Genomic DNA, 22,040 nt, shown 5'->3' with positions numbered 1-22,040 from the left:
AGGTGTTCTGTTAAGAAGCAGAGTGCAATTCTTGGAAGAAAATTAGAAGTGTACTCGCTTCTTCTTCCGGAAAGTGGGTAGGCTCCAAGTCTGTCCTGGAGAGTGTAATTGATGAGGAAGGAAGAGAGTGAACAGACCCTAGTGCTATCCTCTCCTGCATCGAGACCTTCTACTCAAGACTGTACAGCTCCACAGAGGTAAAGGATGAAGAAATTCATTTTTTACCTCAAAGCTAGAAAATGTTTTGGGCGAAGAAGGTAGGGAAGTACTTGAGAGGGATTTGACAGTAGAAGAACTGAGGCAGGCTATGGAAAGCTTACAGAAGGTGAAAACTCTGTGTGTTGAAGGGCTCTCAAATGAATTTTATTGCACCTTTTGAGATCTGCTTAAGGATCCGCTACTGCACCTATACGGGGAAAGCTTCAAGACAGGATACCTGCCTGACTCTTTAAGAGAAGGCACTATATCTCTCTTGTTTAAGAAAGGAGCGAAAAACGATATAAAGAATTGGAGACCCCTCAGCCTGTTAGGCGTTGACACTAAGATTCAGTCCAAAGCCCTTATCCTGTGCCTACAAAATGCAGTGGCCTCGTTAGTAGGGTAAGAACTTGTGGGATAGCAGGACGCCTAATGAGTGACAACCTGGCCTTGTTGAGGGATGTCTGTCTGTACTCAGAGGACCACTCTCTCCCACTGTGCATTTTAGGTGTACACCTAGAAAAGGCCTTTGACCGCCTAAACCAGCAGTATTTAACATCGGTACTTGAGCACATGAAGTTTGGCCCCATCATTAGAAAATGGATTAACCTGCTGTACACAGGTAGCAACCGCAGAATAATGGTTAATGGCTACAAAGCACGCCCCTTTGAAGTCTGTTCTGGGGTGAGGCAGGGCTGCCCATTATCCCCCTTGCTATTCATTTTGGCTATGGAGCCCTTAGCCTGTACCTTGCGCCAGGATAAGGCCATTAAAGGGATACCAGTGACTGGAAGCAATGGAGGAGATGTAAAGACGTCTCTATACATGGATGACATCACTCTCCTCCTCTCTGACAATGCCTCAGTTAGCAGAGTTTTGCAGTGCTGTGATCTGTTCTCTTTGGCTTCCTCTGCAAAAATTAATAAATCTAAGAGAGATTTTTTATCAGAACTGGAGTGATCCAAAAGAAGAACATGATCTCAGTCTGCAAGAGAAGAGAAGAGAAGGTCCTGGGTTGTATTTTGGAGAAGAGATGGAAACATTGAATTAGCAGAACAAACTGCCAATCTTAAATAAAAAAACTGATGCAATGGAAGGACCGAGACGTCCCCATGACAGGAAAGGTGCTGGTTATCAAAGACGAGCTCTTGCCCGTCTTGAATTTCCTGGCTTCTACCTTTCCAATCCCACACCATATTGCAGCGTTGCTGAGGAGATTGATTTTCAATTTCTATGGGGTAGGAAGCAAGAAAGACTCAGGAGGTAAATAATGTACAGGCCGCTACCCCTGGGGGGGAAGTCTGTCCCAGATATTGCTACGCAGCTGCTGAGCATTTTCCTGGCCTCTTTTCTGAGAGGCTTTGCGACAACACCTGAAGCGCATACCTAGACTTATTTTGCCAGGCTTTGGGTAGGTAGGTAGGTGATCAGAGTGTGGGGTATCAGACCCAAGCTGGATGTCCCACTCTCTGACACATGCCCTGCAATTTATGAGACAGTTTAAAGTTTTCTAAGATCTTATCCAATAGGCCATATTCCCTTCCGAGATGTCAGCGTCCAAAAACTGGAAGATGTCGTTGCACTTCAGAATAATAAGCAGACCCCTGTGGGCATTTTAGCATCAGCCCAAACAAGGAAGGTGTCCTCTAAGTTTCTGTGCAAAGTTCACAAAAACTTACCCTTGAGTGTCATCCACCAGTGCTTACCGGTGCGAACCTTCTCGTACTGCAGGGGCCTCACCCCCAGCCCTCACTGTGTTAGGGTGGGCTGCGGTGAGGAGGAGACTGTGACCCATCTCCTGTGGTCCTGTTTTCTTGTGAAGGCTTTCTGGGCCCAGTTTGAAGACTGGTTGCAAGCCCTCTCACCCCACTTTTCCCTGACCGCTGCTTTCGTTATATACGGCATCTATCCTGTCAAACTTTCTTTTGATGTGTTTTTACAGAAACATGGGGGTGTTCAAAGGCATCCAGGTTCCAGTCAAGGCAGCAGGTAGCCTGGCCCTGTCCATTATTAGAGAGAACTATTACCTCAGAGATCTGTGGAGAGAAGGGAAAAAGGAAGCAGAAAATCTGTGGAAAATAGAGGGCATAGGACTGTACCTCAAGAATCTGTGATATAGATTGTAATGTAAAGGTAAACAATGGGGTTTGTCCTGTTTTGGAAGTGATGAAAAATGACTTGGAAAAAATGCACCTCAACTAAATAAATTATTGTTATGTAACTGTTACCTTGTCTAAACTTAATGAGATGTGTTCATAAATACTGTTTTAAGTAAATAAATTAATGTAAAGCTTTCTGCTTTGTGATTATCTGTATTTATTTGCGAGAAGAAAATAAAGTTCTTAAAAATCGAAAATCGATTAATAAATTATTCAATGTTTTTTATGGACCGATGGGGGCCCACAGGTCTGTTACAAAAATAATAATAACATAACAAATTCGGGTTCCGTGGGTTTGTGCCCTCGCCGCACGGACTCGAACCCGGGCCCACAGTATCACTCAACAAGGAACATGCCAGCTGAATTAAACCAGACCTCCCTCAGCCCAGGCGGCTGATATCCCTGTGACACCCTGCAACCGGCATGTACAACCTGTATGTCGGCCAAAGAAAACAGCAAAACCCCCATGAATGTCGGTTGTATTTGTTATAATAATAATTCTGGCCAGTCAGGGGCCCTTGATCAATCTGGGCCCCTAGGCTACAGCCTATGCTAGCCTGTTCATTAATCTGCCCCTGGCTGGAATGACCGTCAGTATACTGTACATTAAGGACAACATACAGTAGCTGCATGTATGCTGAGCACCAGAGTAGCTGGTAAAAGATGGGCATGCTGAATTTGTCACTGAGGTACATGTACAGGTCATAAGTCATTGGGAAGTATTCAGCTGCAGACAAATACCTCACATCAAGATGTGCTACTGTTTGGTGGTATTCTGGCAACATTGACAAAGATGCAAATCTGAGGAGAGGTGATTTTCTATTAGCTGTGGGTCTGTGTATTAGATGTCACCCCTTTTGGAGATGCACAAATTTTGGACTGGTCAGAAATCAGACTTTTCGCTGTCCTGCTCTGCACTAAGCCAATTTGGAAAGAGGAAGTGATCTTTAAAAATAACATTAGCAAGGACGCAAAAGCGAACAAAGAACGGTAATTTTCTATTAGCTGTGGGTCTCTATATCACAATCCACCCAGTTTAAAGGATACACAACTTTTTTGTCATTCATGTAACTTAACCCTGTCTAGTTTTTTTTTTCCTTGAGGCATAGGTTAGGAAGACTTTTATTTTGAAAGGTAATGCGAATAGGAAGTCAGTTCTTGTTGCCAACGTTCAATGCTATTCACAGCCTGCAGATTCATAACTGGGTACCGTCATTCTGGTGCCACCGGAAAGGGCTTTACAGTTTTCTTTCTGAGAAAACGGTAAGTGCAAATAACACATTTCGTTTAACAGTTTGTATTAAATATTTTTATAAATGTATTTTCTATATAACGTATACGATTTAGACCAAAGTAAAAACGCAGCGGCATTTGGCTTAGATGACATGAGACAGTGTCCAGCACAGTTATAATCATCCGCCAACACTCGCACACTAGACTATTATATTTTAAGTGCGACAATAAGAGTCGAATTGGGCAGCTTCCGATGTCCTGAATAAACTGAGTGCTTCACAGCTGTTTTTTAAACAGCCTTTGTTAAAGGGTAGACAGTCTAATTCTATCTCACTACACGAATACTCCAATAAGCAAATTGGATCACTACATTGGACCTGACTGATGCTTATTTCCACAATCCAGTCTGAATCATTTTACCTTCTAGACATTGCAGAGAAGAATTAAAAACGTCAAACAGAATGCTAGAATATATCCAAATTATGTAAATCTTGTAGGATGCACTAAAATGAGTCTATTTAGAACATAGACCATTTAGTGACCATTTGTTCAATGATAAAGTTTGACCACTCAGAGTTTTTTTTTTAGAAATGAAGTCTGACCAATTGAAGTGGCTTCATGTGACTTTTCTGCTTGTCCACCAGTGTTCTGTGTCACAATCAGGTACAGTGACTGTTATGGATCAAAACATAAGTTGCACGGAAAAAGTCACCTTCTCCAGTGGTGTGGTCTTTGAACCTTGCCGATTAGCATTCTTAATTTTTGTTTCTGCATACCCTGTGAGATCATGGGACATTAATACTGTGTTATCTTTTAAGATGCTATTGTGAACTGTATAAAAACCTTTTAAAATGGTAAACCAATGAACAAGCCTGACTTGATAGAAATATCTCATGGCCCAGTGACTGAGGCCAGGCAGAATGACCATGGACATTATGTTTCTCCAAAATAAAGATTTGGTTCCTCATGGATTTAACAAGGAGAGCTACTGCTTCTACATACTGGAGCTGGTATATTCACAATAACACAACCAGATTTTCTGCTTTGGTTTGAAGTTATTCTGCAAATGTGGCTTAAGTTATTCAAGTGGAACCAAATCTTTATTTTGGAGGAATATTGGCATTAAAAAACAAGAAAATGTGTTCACATGTTTAAAATAGATGTGTGGTGCACCCTAAAGGCTGAAATTAATGGTAAGAAAATGTAGTTTGGCATTTCTGTTATGCTTGGTTTTTAAAGAGGGCAGGGCCCTTTGTGTCCTGAGCACCCAATTTACCCCTGTGATGCCTCAAAGTGCAGCATCTTGAAAAATGAGATGCAGAAATATACAGTTGTGCCGTCCACATGGTCATTAATTTTATGACCCTTGTAAAGAGACACCAAACGATAACCACAAAATAACTAGCGAGGGATATCTTTCCTCCAGAATGCAAACTGGGTTCAACCTGTAAATACCAGTGGTATATGTGTGGGGTATACTTCTGCAGGGCACAATCTCAGTTGGTCCTGGGTGGTAGAGGTATATACAGAGTAAACAAAGCTGAGAAAAGAGAGCATTGGGATATTCAACACAACTTATCAAGTTAGGAGGACTTGATCAATCAACGAGAGTTCTGTAGCAACTGGACATTCCTTCACAGACGATCACCAAACCACCAAATCAGCTTGTCATCAATTAGCCAGTATGCATGTCTGTGCCACACTCATTGACACCCGTTAAGATGGTGTATTACACAACTGTAATTTTCTATAGTAAGCAATTCTGAGGTGTTTTTCCAAGACACTGTTGGCATGGTGCCTATGCTCCAAAACCACTCAAGTGTGCCATGGCCAATCATGACAAAACTTTTAATCAAATAATAGCAAAAAACAATTACCCAAAACTTATGTACCTTTCTAAAATCATACAAGCATTTAGAGTGATACTGTAAGTGTCTTATGCAAGTTGTATTACTATATTGTACTTAAATTGTTTTCTTTATATTGACATGCACGGAAAAGAAAAACCACCATTAACCGTGTGTTGTTCCCCTTTCAGATACGTTTCGGGTGTTTGGACCATCTGCTCCTGTTGTTGTTTTCCGTGGTGAAGACACTGTTCTACCATGTTACCTCTCACCCAACATCAGTGCTGTGAACCTAGAGATCAGGTGGTTTAGAGAGGATTACACAGCACCTGTTTGTTTATACCGATATGGCAGGTATAATTTTAACAACCAGATCACATCCTACAGGGGGAGGGCAGAGCTTTTCCCGGAAGAATTTAAGAAATCTAATGTGTCATTAAAACTGAGAAGTGTGAGACATTCCGATCATGGACTGTATAAATGCATGGTTAAATCTCAGCAGTGGTATGAAGAAGCTAATATTTACCTGGCTGTTAGAGGTAAGTGTCCTATCATGCTTTTAAATATCATAAAGTTTATTAATATTCGTTTTTCGGGGTAGTTTCCAGGAGAATGCCAGTATTACAGCAGTGATAAGTTAGTTGAATGCAGTAATATGGTTTTACACCTTAATGGCTTTAAACTGTTTTTATAGCCTGACAAGGAAACTAGTTGGGTTATACTTAAAACAATTTTACTCATTTCATATGTTACACATTTTGTTGTAAAAGGGCACAGCAGCTAACATTAACATTTCTGATGTTATAGCAGTTTGGAAACATGTAGTTTCAGTGAATGACAAGAATTTTTCTACAGTTTACATCTGTTAACTATTGTTCACAGCCCTGGGGACACATCCCTCAGTTTCTCTCCTTCCATCTGGGAGGGAGCAATCGCAGCTGCTGTGCCGAACAGAAGGATGGTACCCTGAACCTGTAGTGATCTGGACAGACAGGGATGGAAACAATGTTACTTCACTCTCCACCACTACTGCTAAGCAGGACAGTCAAGGCCTCTTCAGTGTCAGCAGCTACATCCCAGTCAATCAGGAGTCTACTGTCTTCTCCTGCATGGTTAGAAGTCTGCTACCTGAACCAGACTGGGAATCTCAGCTTTATATATTTGGTGAGTTCTAAGGATTAACAGTCTCTTGACACCTAGGGGTACTGCAGCTATTGCAGTATATAATAAAAAGGTAAGAATCATTAAATAGTCCTAAGTTGCCTTCAGTTTTTTTAATTACTATGCTAGTCTTTGAATTTCCATAATTAAACATGATTGTTTTCTATTATTCCGTCATACTCTCTTATGAGAGTCTTTATTATCCCCAAAAGGAAATTTGTTTTACAACTGCAGACGATATAAAGAAAAAAAAAAACAATACACATAACAGTGTATAAGTAAGGTTATAAAGGAACAAGCAATAGGTTTATTCCATGCTAAAAAAAAAAAGAAGAAAGAAAACACAACCTTTTGGCCATGGAGCCTTCTTCAGGTGTGAGAAAGACAAGGCAGTAAGCAAAGGTAATGTAGCGGGAGAACAAAAGCTGGGAGAGAGGAGGAGCGAGGGGCAGGAGCAGGGGACAGAAAGAGAGGACAATCATGAGGTTTGAAGTCAGGAAACAATGGGCTTGGAGAGATCTTTAATCTTCACAGCCTTAACATGTTCTCTGAAGCGGTCTCCAAGTCTCTTTCCTGTTTCTCCAATGAAGATGCCAGCTGAGGGATCCGGAATTGTCCTGAGGGACCTTGAATGAGTGTGGTGTTAGATGTATAGGTGGTACAGTGAGCTCTGTTGCAAGGGAAAGTACCTGTTGTGGATGGTTGCTGAGGGTGGTCAAGGGAGCTGTGAACAAGAAGGTTGCGCAGATAGGTGGTCAGCGATATGAGATGATGGGGCGGTCAGAAAAGAGGGCCCCAATGGAGGGATCATCCTGTAGGATGGAAAAGTTGTCGTTAATAGTCCTGGGATAGAAAGTGTGTTGGTGTGGTAGGGAAGCACCAAAGGAATGCGGTTGTTACGGCGGGGGTTCCTGATTGAGTTGATGGTCCGAGGGGTGTTTTTGACACGGGCAAGGGCCCTGTCAGTAGCACTGCTGGGGTATTCTCTGTTGATGAAAAAGGAGTACATTTTGAGGACTTGGTTCTGGAAGTCAATGTCGCTGCTTCATAATTGTTGTAGCCGAAGGAACTGTGAAAATGGGAGAGAGTTTTTTGGGGTGTTTGGGGTGAAATGAGCTATACAGGAGATAGCTGTGTGAATCCGTTGGTTTGTAATAGACCGAAGTGGAGAGTCGGGGGTAGTTGATGGAGAAGCTGATGTCTAGAAAAGGAAGAGTTGTGGAAGATATGTTAACCGTATATTTGAGGGACGGGTGGAAGTTGGTGAAATGATGCAGAAAGCACTCAACCTGGCCGTTGGAGCATGTGGCGGCACCAACGCAGTCATTGGTGTATCACTTGTAGAGGTCAGGGACATAGCTAGTGTAGGAAGTGAAGAAGCGTTGTTCTACCCAGCCGACAAAAATATTGGCATAGTTGGGTCCCATTCTGGTGCCCATGGCAACTCCACTCACCTGTTGGTAAAAGAGGTTATTGAATGAGAATGCATTCAGTGTGAGGACCAATTCTGCAAGGCATACCCAGGTGTGGGTGGGTGGATCAAGTAGTGTGCATTTGTCCAGCGTGTGCTTGAGGGCTGTAAGGCCGTCATTATGGGGAATGACGGTGTAAAGAGATGTGATGTCCATGGTTAAAATGTAGCATTTGGGGCCCTGAAATTGGAAATCATTACAAAGTTGGAGCGCGTGGTTGGTGTCCTTGGTGTATGAGGGAAGACCTTCAACCAGCGGTCTCGTGAGGCTGTCGAGAAAGGCTGAGATGTAAGTAGTCGGACAGTTGCATGCTGATAACAATGGGGCGTCCAAGGGGTGAGATAAAATTGAGATACCTGCGGATGTTCAATGATGAGCCGGTTTGCCTCCTGGGGGAGCTCCTTACTGCTGATAAGAAGGGAGATGATGGATACCACTTCCTTTTGGTAGTCAGTGGTAGGGTCCTGTTGGAGAGGGAGGTAGACAGAAGTGTCAGTTAGTTGTCTAGAGGCTTCAAAGAGATATAGATCCTTATGCCACACCACAACAGCGCCTCCTTTGTCCGCTGGTTTGATGACGATATCTCTGTTGCTGAGAGACTGGAGCACCTGAATTTCTCCTTGGGTGAGGTTGGACCTGTGTTTACTGGGTATAGAGAGTGTCTTGGGAGCTTGATTGGTGCATTGGTTAATGAAATAATCGACTGTTGGAAAACGGCCAGAGGAGGAGCTCTGTTTGGGATTAATGTTGTTAATGACATTAATAACCGGATTGTTGTCAGCTGTCTGTGAAGAGGAATCGTTAACAAAATGTGCTCTGAGACACATTCATTAAACCAGGGGTGTGAAGAGTTCCCTAGGATGGAATATGCTTTACACAAAACTCATAACTGATCGACTTGGGATATGGCCAAAAGACCAGCACCGGTGACTCTCTGACATACTGGAGTTTAACAGAACTTCCCATATTGTTCATAAAAAAAAGAGTATTAAAGTGTTGGCTACACTTATAAAACAGCAACCAAAATTCCTACCACCACAAAGCCCTGCTGAGCCAAGAGCTGAGCCCAAAACAGAGCCCCCTGAGCCAGCTGGTCCTTAGGCTCACTGACCTGAGCCACACTGACACTAACCAGCATCAGGACAGCACTGCGAGAGCACCACAACTCAGACTCCACCACATCACAGCACAGATCAAACAGTAATTTCTCACACACTGGGACACACAAACACAACATAAACTGGAATGCTACAGAACCCTCAACAGACAATACACACTAGCCGAATATTTGACCAAGATAAGAAACAGCAAAAAGAAACAGACCCTGACAAAGTACAGGCTCAGTGACCACAGCCTGGCCATAGAAACAGGCTGACACAGGCAGACCTGGCTGCCCATAGAGGACAGGCTGTGCTCCCACTGCCAGTGGGGAGAAATAGAGACAGATGTGCACTTCCTACTGCACTGTGACAGATATTCTGGGATTAGAGAAACATTCTTCCCTAAATTCAGAAATCTAATCCCAGAGTTCCCACACCTGCCAGAATCATAACGGGTCCCAATCCTACTGGGAGAGGAAGGAGGGAACTCAGTTGAATTGACAGCCCAGTATGTGATCTCCTGTCACAGCCTGAGGAGCACTGAGTCTGTCTTGCAATAATGCTCAATATGTTTACAGTATATGATATGTCTTTGTTGTAAATGTCTGTAGATTTTATTTTACTTTTATTTTTGTTTTGTTTCATGTTAATTTTATTATTTTTATTTTCTTTGGCAACACTGATTGTACCCATCGGTCATGCTAATAATGCACCTTGAATTGAAATTGAAAATGGAAAACGAGCAGTTGATAAAGCATGGGAGAACAAAAAGCAAGAGTTGAGAGTGGGTGGGAGCAGGAGCGAAGGAGTATCGACACTCAGGTGGTGTGAAGTCAAGAGAGGTGAAGAGATGTGTGAAGTCAAAACCTGTAAATGAATAGAGAGTGTCGGAAGGAAACAAGTCTGTCGTTGAGAGAAGGGGGAAGGTATGATCCTAGTTTCAGGATAATTTTGGTTTCAGATGTCTTTCTGCAACAGGAGTTCTGAAACTACTCTGTGAGGAGCAAGACAGAGAGATCAGATCATGGGTCCGGGAGTTCCTTACTTGGGTGATGGTCTATTTTTTGCTCAGGAGAGGGCCAAATATAGATAGAGATAGAGGTTTATGATAATAATAATTGCTTACACTTATATCACACTTTTCTGGACACTCCACTCAAAGACCTTTAAAGGTAATGGGGACTCCCCTCCATCACCACCAATGTGCAGCATCCACCTGGATGATGCAACGGCAGCCATAGTGCGCCAGAATGCTCACCACACATCAGCTATCAGTGGGGAGGAGAGCAGAGTAATGTAGCCGATTCATAGAGGGGGATTATTAGCAGGCCATGATTGTAAGGGCCAATGGGAAATTTGGCCAGGACGCCGGGGTTACACCCCTACTCTTTTCGAGAAACGCCCTGAGATTTCTAATTACCACAGAGAGTCAGGACCTCGGTTTTACATCTCATCCAAAGGACGGTGCGGGGTTTGAGGGGGTTTGAACGGGGAACTGCATCAGTGTGTGTTAGCTGTGTTGTAACAGAAGAAATAAGGTTCTTGATCCCGAGATGAAGTAAAACAGATGAGTTTATTGCATGCAAGGAACAATAAAGCCGAAGTCTTGTTTCCCGCAAGAAACAACAAAACCGAAGTATTGTTCCACGTACTGTTACAAACTTTTGGGTTATATAGTGTTTTCTTCTCCGTTTCTGACGTCACTCGGTCTGATGGTAAAGAGGGGGGTTCATGGTATTTGGCCAGTTTACGATGTTCTGGACAAATGGTCAGTTTAACATTACACCCAGGGGGGTTCCTAGCTTGCATCTGCAATCCTTATCAGTTAACCCCCTTTCCTGCCATAAACCCCAGCTTGTGACTTAGAAGTCTAATCCCCCTACAGAAAGGATTAAATTCAAACCCCCGTCTTCACATCTTTCTTCATTCCCCCCTTATAAAATATGGCATACGTCAGTGTAGCCTATTTTTATACATACAATGTCAGGGCAGATATTTCCTTTCTTGGCGAACAGTTATGTATTGCCATGTCATTGTACGTTCCACGGTTATAGCAAGATGTGATACATGTTTTTGTGAACGTGATGATTACAATTATACATATAAACAATACTATTCCTACAGATAAACACTATAAAAAGGTTCCACCCCAGGCCCCAAACACAGACTTTACCCAAGACCCAGTTCCCCAATTTTCATTATAATAGTCCTGATATTTCTGTCCCTCATTGTAAATGTGTTGGGCCAGATCTGAGATGTGCTCAGAATTATCAGGAATATATGTGCAGCATTCAGTGCCAATTACTGCACAAGTTCCTCCTTGGGCCGCCAGTACATAATCTAAAGCTAGTCGGTTCTGCATGGCCACTGTTCTGAGGGCTACCATCTCATCATTAACAGCCTTCAGACTAGATGAGGTAGAATTTGCTAATTCTTCTAAAGTCGAGGCCATTTGAATTAACTCTCGACTCAGAAAGTTCATGCCGGCTTGTGGAAATATTATACCTAAATAATATTCCCAATCAGCCAATTTTCTTTGTGGTCTGTGGTTAGGTCCGAAGGGGCTGTGGATTTGAACACGGATATGAGGAACCACATATCCTAAATAACATGAGCCAGACCACTGGGCTGGCAACCATGGGTAGGCTTGTTTTCCACAAATGAAATATGTTCCGTTTGGCGCTCCCCATGCCTCTGAAAATAAGAAGCTTATACCGAATTGTGGGGTGTGCCGATCCCATCCTGGAATTTGGAAGGTAGAGGTGGATATATTTGCATCGATGGTAAGGTTGCAACGACTCCATCCAACCAAGTGCAGACCATTAGTGTGCTGAAAACATATGTTTCCCTCACGTTCCTTATTTAGAGTCAGGTATGGTGGTCTATGGCTTCTGTTATATTTAGGAGCGTAAGAGCCTGTGAAACTCGTGGGCTCTAAGCCTCGCTCCTGTAGATATTGTAATGTTGTGCAGGTTAAAGTCGTGTTATGGCAACCCCCATAGTTTGTCATATTAAAATCTCCTAAATTATCCCTCCAAATGATCATGCCTATGACTTCCTCGAGACGCCAAGGAATGGCCCCCATAGGAAGTCCTTCCTGTACATATTTGGGTAATGCGGCACACACCCAGCAGGCACTTTGGTTCGTTTTCTTAGCTGTCAGATAGGAGAGGCCTAAAAAGGAAAAAGGAATTAATTCCATGTTCTCCTTTGTGGGAGAGATGATCATTAATCCCTGCGGAACATAGTCCTACAGCAACAATTATCGTTATTGACAGAAATGATTTCATTCTGAGTCTGTAAATGGGGATGAGGCTCGTCGGCAGTGTGGCGCGTGGATCCAGCGATCTTTTCCTTCCACTCGAACCGCAGACTTGGTTGTCAACAGGATCTGGTAGGGTCCGTCCCACTTGGGCTGGAGAACCTGTGAAGGAAATTTCCTGATCCAAACCCATTCTCCTGGGATGAGGTTGTGCCCTCCTTCAGGTGGTGGTCCCCACGCCTCCAGGACCTGCTCGCGGGCTCCTTGGGTGGCCTCTGTCAGCAACTTGCAATAATACAAAGGAATGGTTGATCCATCTGAGGAAACCCCAGTCTCAGCACCTGTAAGAGAGCTTGTTTCAAATTATTACAGGCGGCTTTTGCTGCGGGAACCAAGGCAATCTTGTCCTTGTACTGCACTCCCCCCTTAAGCAGATCTGTTAAGAGTTGTGCTCACCCTGTAAAAACATTGCACCCAGGCCCTGTTAAAATTTCACAATGCTAGACACAAAAGGGCCTTATCATAACTGCTTCTATTAGACACTCTAAAGCTGAAGCAACTCAGACTTGTGGGTTTCCTCGTCAGGGGAAGCACTCAGAAAACCATCAACATACTGAGTGATCACAGCCAGTTGAAGCCACGTGATACCCTGTTCTGGATAGTCATTCTTTGTAATGCATAATATTCCAACCCAATAGATCTGGAATAAAACCACCCATTAAAATCTGGTACTCGGCAAGTAAAACTTGCTGTCCCAATACTCCTGTGGCCTCCTGCCGTCTTCCCATATACATTAATCTATAGCACACTGTCGAACAGAGGAGTGAAACAAGCATGACAGTAGTGCTCCAGTATCCCCTAACAGAGAAACCAACACTCCATTAATAGTACATTTTTAACCACTGGACTGGGACAGACTTAGGGAGGCTACAAGGGATTTACAGGATCTAATCGTTAGGTAAACAGATTTTCTCACAAGACGTTATTCTCCCCAGTCTCGATTCTAAACCTACAGCGTTTCAGCATGTCTGGTTTCGAGACATTCGAATAAAACCAAATTGTTTCCATTATTGCAACTAATTGTATAAAAATACAAAAACTGTTTAACTACTTTTACGTCCACCTGTACTGTACTTATACGTTTCAGACGCTCTTATATTTTCCAGTCTCCTTAAGTTGATTTTCGTCAAGTCTCTTTAGTTACGTCTCTAGCCAGTCCCGCTGGCTAAACACACTCACACCGTCATTTAGTATACCAAAACTCACAGTTACACACATACATGCCGGCACACAAATTCATAAAACACACATACACATCGAGAATATATTTTTCTCTTCGTAATACAATGTGCTGTATTCTTGTTTTACTTCTACATGAATCCTTTTAATTCCTGAAGCGCACTCCAGGTTCGCTGCATTTCTAATTTCGGGTGCGGTACTTTAGCCCACCGGTCAATATCTTACGGTTTTGGATTTGATCGTATGGGGGAATCAGGGAAGGTAGGTGCGAGTGCAGACCCCCTCGACGGGGTGCGAGACAGTGTTAGAGTGGCGCTGTCATCAACGGCGCCAGCCCTGCTACATCAAGTCCTTTCCCACTTCGAGTGAGAGTACAGATCTGCGGGCGCCCTCCCTCTAACAGGGGAGACCCTGATCCGTCTTTATCACACTCATACCAAGTGTTATCCCAATCAGACCCCCCTTCTCCATATGGCCACTGTGGGAATTGATCCCAATTATTTTCGTTTCCTGCCTGTTTGTTCCCTGTGGGAGAGCAGGATATAACTTAGTCGCCGGCTGTAGCACATTAACCAGTGCAGCGTGACCAGAAGTTAATTCCTTCTTTAGTTTCTCATTCTCCTGTACTGCCTCTTTTAGCTTTTTTTCTATACTCTTTCGTAGCGAGTAAAGTATCTTTTCTTACGGATTTTTGTTTTCCCCGTAAACACACTTTTAAATCACATCCCAATTTCTTTTCTTTTTTTTCCTCATGTATCTGCCACCACTGGTGCCGGCCGTGCACCAGGGTGGGAGCTACATGCTTGTGCTTTTGCCAATCAATACTCATATGCTTTCTTTACAGGCGTCTTCGCCCCAAATTCCCTCTGACAAACTCAGCTTTTTCCATATTTTTCTCCTTCTTTTCCGTCAACTTACACTTTTCCAATATATAAACAGACCCTTCCACCACTTTCTCAAACCATCAGTTAGCACACATGTTTGGTCTCTTTTACTTTTGTCGTGTGTGAGGTAACAGCTCATACAGTAAGGGGATGCTTTCACTTGAAAAACCTGTGCATTCCTGCACTCATTCAGCCAAGGGCGTCTGTTACCTCCGGATCTAAATACCTCTCAGAGACTTTAGAGAGGACTTACACCGCACTGTTCACAGGTAAGGGATGAGACCTCGAAAACCCCCTTTCTTGATCAGTAATTCACCATCCCCAGAACGCCAGCATCGCTGCTTTTGCCCCGGGGTGGACTTACGCACTGAGCTCAATCAGGGCGATTCTCGGGTCTCAACGTCCTTTAAATCCCGCTACTTAATGCTCTGCTCTTTTATTATGAGGTGTGTTTATGTTAGTGTCGTGCGTGTGTATATGTATTTCACAAACAAGGAAAACACCAAAAACATACATACATATATATCTTTTCTACTCCTGTTTCCTTTAAAACAAAAAACCACGCCACGCCAATCCGTGCACGATCAAGGCGTAGCTAATCTCAGGACCCCGGGCGCAGTTAAGGCCCACACCAATCCTGGATTATACGTGCATTTAATGTACCACTCAGCTCCAGAACCCCGGGCGCAATTAAGGCCCTCACCGATCCTGAGCCTCAGAACTCCGGGCGCAATTAAGGCCCAAACCAGTTCTGACCTTCAGAACTCCGGGCGCAATTAAGGCCCACACCAGTCCTGAACTTCACGGTAAGGGTCCAAAACCCGTTCAAAAACTCCACGCGCAATTAAGGCATACACCAGTTTCGAACGCCTGTACACAATACTGCGGAACCCCTGCCAGACCAAATTCTGGGCTTACAGCAAACAACCCATTACATACACCGGTGTCTTCCCCGGGCCAGAGGAATTCAGAAGCTCACGTTTACTCCGTCATCTCGGGCGATTCTCGCAGGGAGCAGAGATTTCCCAATCGGTCAGAGAGAGTCGGGACTTTTTTTAAAAAAGAGGAGTCCTTACCTCTTAGTAATGTGAGCGCTGACCGTCTCTCCTGCCGATGGGAAGTTCTGCGCCTTCTGGAGCATCCGCCGACTACGCCAAATTTGTTGTAACAGAAGAAATAAGGTTCTTGATCCCGAGATGAAGTAAAACAGATGAGTTTATTGCATGCAAGGAACAATAAAGCCGAAGTCTTGTTTCCCGCAAGAAACAACAAAACCAAAGTATTGTTCCACGTACTGTTACAAACTTTTGGGTTATATAGTGTTTTCTTCTCCGTTTCTGACGTCACTCGGTCTGATGGTAAAGAGGGGGGTTCATGGTATTTGGCCAGTTTACGATGTTCTGGACAAATGGTCAGTTTAACATTACACCCAGGGGGGTTCCTAGCTTGCATCTGCAATCCTTATCAGTTAACCCCCTTTCCTGCCATAAACCCCAGCTTGTGACTTAGAAGTCTAATCCCCCTACAGACAGGATTAAATTCAAACCCCCGTCTTCACATCTTTCTTCAGCTGCAAAGTAACAATTAAATGTTAATTTTACACTGAAAAGCAGAAAAAAATGCAAGTGTCGCTGTTCAGAATTCTTCAGATGTGAGCATACTAAAGAAATGCCTGCAGAAGGGCTAATTGAACTTCTGATTACCTTGAAAAATTAGGAAAGGAGAAAGTGTGGTCATGAAATAATTCTCCACAGATACACATCAGCACTTACCACATAATTAATATGACATAATTAATAGTGACCACTCTGTGAAAATAGGGTTGGACCAACACCTTCAGTTTATAACAGTCAAGGGATAATAACCTGGAAACAAAGCATTACTAAAGCTAATTACATAAACACAATATGAGATCTTTACCAAAATAGGAATACATTACTAATTACTTTTAAAACGCTACAGATGTAACACTAGGCAAGTGATAAACTAATGTGATGATATATTTCATCCTGAAAGTTGCCAGAGATTTCATTGTTCACTTATACTTTAAATCATCTAAAGGAAAGAGCCCGATTGCTCATCTTTTAAATGCTTTTTTTTCTTTTGAATAGCTATAACTATGTTACATTCAAGTCAAAATACTTTATCCCAGTAGGGCAAGTTAAAGAAAGGAAATGAAACCTTACCAATGTATGTTTTGAAAATATCTTTCCTTAATTTTACTTCTACACTTTTTGCTTGTGCCTTGTTTTCTTTTTGTGTTATTTGTGTTATTAGATGCTTTGTCTAAATGAGAAGATGTGGATTTCCCTCACACCTTAAGTGAAATTGTATTTCTTGTCGAATGCATGCAGTACTCTTCACCTGTCTATGTTAAACTTTGTACAAAGGGTCTCTTCAGTCCTAGAGACCTTTGCATTGTGTTTTTAATACCCACATGTGTCAGGATCTAAGCCATTGATAAGAGTCAGACAAATACTCTGTTGATTTCCTCAGCGTGTTTAGAGTTCATTCAGCTCACATTTTCTGTACTTTGAGTCAGTTTGAATGAACCTTTTATTTCTTCTTTTGTTTTGTGGGATCTATTAGAAGTAAACAGAAATGGAAATTTTATATTTGAATTATTTATATATATTTAAAATTTATCATTTAAATAACTAAATATGCATGTGTCATTTTGGAAGCTTTAGATAAGAGATAAGATGGGATCACTTTATTAGCCAAATACAATTTCTTGCATTAGGAATTTGTCTTTTTGCATGCCCCAGCTTGCTCTCCATGAGACACAGGCACACAGACAGGGAGAGAAGCTTGGGGTCAGAGCACAGGGTCATCTATTTATAGAGTGACCTGAAGCAGTTGGGGTTAAGGGCCTTGCTCAGGGGCCCAACGGAGTAGGATTCTTCTGCAGGCCGTGGGATTTGAACCAGCAACTTTCTAGCCACAGGCGCAGATCCACAGTGTCACCACTCCGCTCTGAGGATGAAAATGACATGAGTGCATGTAGATCATTAGTGGATCTTGACAACTAAGTAATGGTGTGTTGATAGGTATATATGAGGGCACCAGGACAGACATTTTAACATAATTTAGTTTCTCGTCTTTAGTAAATGTCTGAGGCCAAGATTTTCTCTAATGTATAAATTCCTTTGACTTTAATTATGAAGACGTTTCCTGCAGAGGAAACTAGTGAGGTAGGTTACCACACATTGCATGGTACATCTGCTGGGCTTTTTCAGAACTAAGCTGGGTGCTGTACACAGAATCACTTGCTGTATTGAATGACGAACTGAAGCACTTATTTATTTTCGCTTGTGATAAAGGTTTCACGTGTTATTATCGTCTCTTGACAGTAGTTTGTGGTTGACCCCACCCTTAAAAAACGCGGCTCAAGGGATCTGAGCACATTAAAACGTGATACTGGATGGAGCAGGAAGCTTTAGAACAGCTACTAAAACCCAATCACCAACTTGTACTATGAGACGTACCAAAGTTTGACTCTAGGTGGTGAAGACTAATGCAATCGGTTATTTTCTATTTTATATGAATAAATAATTCAGGAGGATCCATAGATTTTTGTTTTCACTTTGACATTTAGAGAAAACCCCAATGAAATACATTATGATTCCACATTGTAATAGTGAAATGTGAAACAAGTCCCAGGGGGTGAGTGCTATTTACAGTATAACCACTGTATATACAAAACATTTCTTTAATTACACGACATGTGGAAACGTAGGGATCACAGTTCAGTGAAGGTTTGAGATGAGGGTTAATTTGTGAGGAAAATGGCCATGTGTGGAGAACACTGGTAGAAGACACACTCAGAGTGTACCCCCCACAGCGACTTACTGTGGATTTTTCCCGATTTACAGCGAGATTTATAGGCCACGTACAGCCAAGGTCACCATTACCATAGATGGGGGCTTATGAGTGACTATTACCAATCATATTGGAATCATAGAAAACATAGTAGTTCAGGTGGGTAGCTGCGTCAGCATGTGTAGGCTGCAAAGGAACAAGTAATAGGTTTATTCCATGCTGAAAAAAAGAAGAAAGAGAACACAACGTTTCAACCGTGGAGACTTCTTCAGGTGTGAGAGAGACAGGGCAGTAGGCAAAGGTAAAGTAGCGGGAGAACAAAGGTTGGGCGGGAGGAGGAGTGAGAGGCGGGAGCAGGGGACAGAAAGAGAGGCCAATCAAGAGGTGTGAAGTCAGAATGGGTGCAGAGAGGTGTGAAATGAAACTTCCAATGAATGGAGAAAATTTAAAAGAACAGTAGTCTGTCGTTAAGAGAAGGGAGAATGTGTGATCCTAGCTGCAGGATAATTTTGGTTTCGGTGGTCTTTCTGATGTATGAGTTCTGAAAACCGTCTTTGAGAACTCAGACGGAGAGATTAGAGTGGTCGTGGCCGTCAGAGGTAAATGAGAAACAATGGGCTTGGAGAGATCTTTAATCTTCACAGCCCTGACGTGTTCTCTGAAGCGGTCTCCGAGTCTCCTTCCTGTTTCTCCAATGTAGATGGCTGGGCATTTACTGCAAGAGATATAGTAAATAAGGTTGCTGGAGGTACAAGATGCTGTCTGGGTGATTCGGAATTGTCCTGAGGGGCCTTGAATGAGTGTGGTGGTGGATGTGTACTTGCAGGTGATACAGCGAGCTCTGTTGCAAGGGAAAGTGCCTGGTGTGGATGGTTGTTGAGGGCGGTCAAGGGAGCTGTGAACAAGGAGGTTACGCAGATTAGGTGGTCGGCGATATGAGATGATAGGGTGATCAGAAAAGAGGACCCCAATGGAGGGATCATCCTGTAGGATGGAAAAGTTGTGGTTAATGGGGGATCCTGGGAATAGGAAGTGTGTTAGGGTGGTAAGGAAGCACCAAAGGAATGCGGTTGTTACGGTGGGAGTTCCTGATCGGGTTGATGGTCCGGGGGGTGTTTTTGGCTCGGGCAAGGGCCCTGTCAATCACACTGCTGGGGTATCCTCTGTTGATGAAAAAGGAGTACATTTTGAGGGCTTAGTTCTCGAAGTCGATGTCGTTGCTGCATAATCGTCGTAGCCTAAGGAACTGTGAAAAAGGAAGAGATTTTTTAGTGTGGTTGGGGTGAAATGAGCTGTACAGGAGGTAGCTGTGTGAATCCGTGGGTTTGTAATAAACTGAAGTGGACAGTCGAGGGTAGTTGATGGAAGAAACGGAAGAGTAGTGGAAGATATGTTAACCGTATATTTGAGGGACAGGTGGAAGTTGGTGAAATGGTGCAGGAAGAACTCAAGCTGATCGTTGGAGCATGTGGCGGCACCGACACAGTCATCAATATATCGTTTGTAGAGGTCAGGGCCAGTGTGGGAAGCGAAGAAGCGTTCTTCTACCCAGTCGACAAAAATGTTGGCATACCTGGGTCCCATTCTGGTGCCCATGGCAACTCCACTGACCTGTTGGTAAAAAAGATTATTGAAAGAGAATGCGTTCAGTGTGAGGACCAATTCTGCAAGGCGTACCCAGGTGTGGGTGGGTGGATCAAGCACTGTGCGTTTGTCCAGCGTGTGCTTGAGGGCTGTAAGGCCGTCATTATGGGGAATGACGGTGTACAGAGATGTGATGTCCATGGTAAAAATGTAGCATTCGGTACCCTGAAATTGGAAATCATTGAAAAGTTGGAGCGCGTGGTTGGTGTCTTTGATGTATGAGGGAAGATCTTCAACCAGCGGTCAACCAAATGGTGGATACCACTTCCTTTTGGTAGTCAGTGGTAGGGTCCTGTTGAAGAGGGAGGTAGACAGAAGTGTCAGTTAGTTGTCTAGAGGCTTCAAAGATATATAGATCCTTACGCCACACCACAACAGCGCCTCCTTTGTCCTCATAGAAAACATTTCCACTTGTGGCCCATGGGATAATGTTATTCCTGAGATGTCACATGCAACAGCAGTTGTCTGTTTTTGAATCACACTCAAACCAGGTCAGGAGTAATGACCCCAAGCCAGTGTCAGATTTCTACATTTCTGAACCCTTCACTGGTTAGCTAACTAATTTTCACCTGCTGTATCTATAATAATGGTGACCTTTAATGGGCTCTAGTGGCAGTTTGGCTGATAAACAGGAACGTCGGAGAATGGTCGTCCACAGTGGTTACTTTCAAACCACTTTCAAAACTAATATTTGAGGTACAAACCGGCAGTAAATCTTACAATATGCCCCTTGTTAGGAACTATATGATGTGGATGTGGTATCTGAAGTTCTCACATAACCAGCTGGCTATTGCTGAGTGCAGGGCCGGCCCTGGGCAAAGGAAACTGGGTGACTGCATAGGGCCCCGAGGCCACCGGAGGGCTCCCCTCCGTGTTCAATACAACATGTTGTTACAAATGGGAGTTTCGAAACTAAACCGAGTGGTTTAGTCAGTAAGTGAAATAATTATTCAAAACCCCAATTTGTACGTGATTTATAACGATTATTACCCGAATGGCTGGTATAACTAGAAGCACGTGAATTCTTAATTCTCTGGCACAGCTTTGTTGATAATCCAGTAATAATCCAGGCTCACTTGGTTAAATCAAATATTACAATAAACTACACAAAACATACAACACACAAAGTTATATTATTTACAGTATTTACAGACAAGACATTTGAGAGGCCTAACTGTCACGTTCATAAACCCCTCCTCTTAAGGACACTCCAGCCCTTCCTTGTTTTCCACTCATCTCCTGCACCTACTCCCTGTTCCAACCCCCCTTTCAGTTCTCCTTAAAAGCCAGGTGCTCACTCTAGTCCGGGCTCGGCTCTGGTTTCCACACCAGGCGAGTCTGGGACTTGGAAGCGCCTGGTCTCGTTAAAGGTTTTATTTTCTGTTCCTGTTCCCCACCGATTCCGATCCGGTTCCCGTTTTTAAATCTTGTTTGTCTTGGATAGACCGCCCGGTTTTGGACTTTTGCCTTCGTTTGGATTCCACCTTGGATTTTCTCCTGGATTGTTTGCCTTGGCCACACCTCCCCCGAACACCAGCGCACCAAGGACACGCCCCCTGTTTTCATCTCTGTATCCTGCATGACTTTTTTCCCTGTGTTTCTTCACTTTTCCCTGGATCGTATCATCCGCATAGGGTCCGGAAAGAACTGTTCATTACATTAACATTCTGGTCACCCAGAAAACCCCAGACTAAGCACTAAACTCTTAATATGGCTACAGAGGCCACACAAGAGATGGGCTGCCTTCTAACTAAATACAAAGCAACCTGCAGTTAAATCTCTCTCTCTGCACCCTGGATGCTACAAAATAAATGGGAGCCTATATCCCTTTCCATAAAATGCACCCTAAGCAGGAGAGACGTTTCTAACTGAGGTATCCTTTACCTATGAAACCCAAGTTCTCTAAAAATACAGAAAAGCACGTTCTTTCTAACAAGGTTTGAATACTTAGCTCCAGTCAGGTGTGATTTGGATGATCAAGAAGTAGGGGCTCTCGCCTGGCGCAAGCTTTAATTCACA

At 43.3% G+C, this 22,040-nt stretch overlaps 1 protein-coding gene across 1 annotated transcript in view; it reads left to right on the top strand.

Annotated features, from left to right (window-relative positions):
• Positions 1-3,351: 3,351 nt before the first annotated feature.
• Positions 3,352-22,040, top strand: part of LOC148676339 (butyrophilin subfamily 1 member A1-like) — a 33,240-nt gene continuing 14,551 nt past the window's right edge. The window contains exons 1-4 of the mRNA XM_088606605.1: positions 3,352-3,620; positions 4,179-4,253; positions 5,629-5,976; positions 6,320-6,601. Coding sequence (XP_088462731.1) covers positions 4,181-4,253; positions 5,629-5,976; positions 6,320-6,601 — 703 coding nt within the window. The 5' untranslated portion in view covers positions 3,352-3,620; positions 4,179-4,180. The remainder of the gene's footprint in view (positions 3,621-4,178; positions 4,254-5,628; positions 5,977-6,319; positions 6,602-22,040) is intronic.

The sequence above is a fragment of the Lepisosteus platostomus genome, chromosome 2, assembly GCF_059453375.1.
Source record: "Lepisosteus platostomus isolate fLepPlt1 chromosome 2, fLepPlt1.hap1, whole genome shotgun sequence".
Classification (NCBI taxonomy): Eukaryota; Metazoa; Chordata; class Actinopteri; order Semionotiformes; family Lepisosteidae; genus Lepisosteus; species Lepisosteus platostomus.
This window is presented reverse-complemented; position numbering and strand designations above follow the sequence as displayed.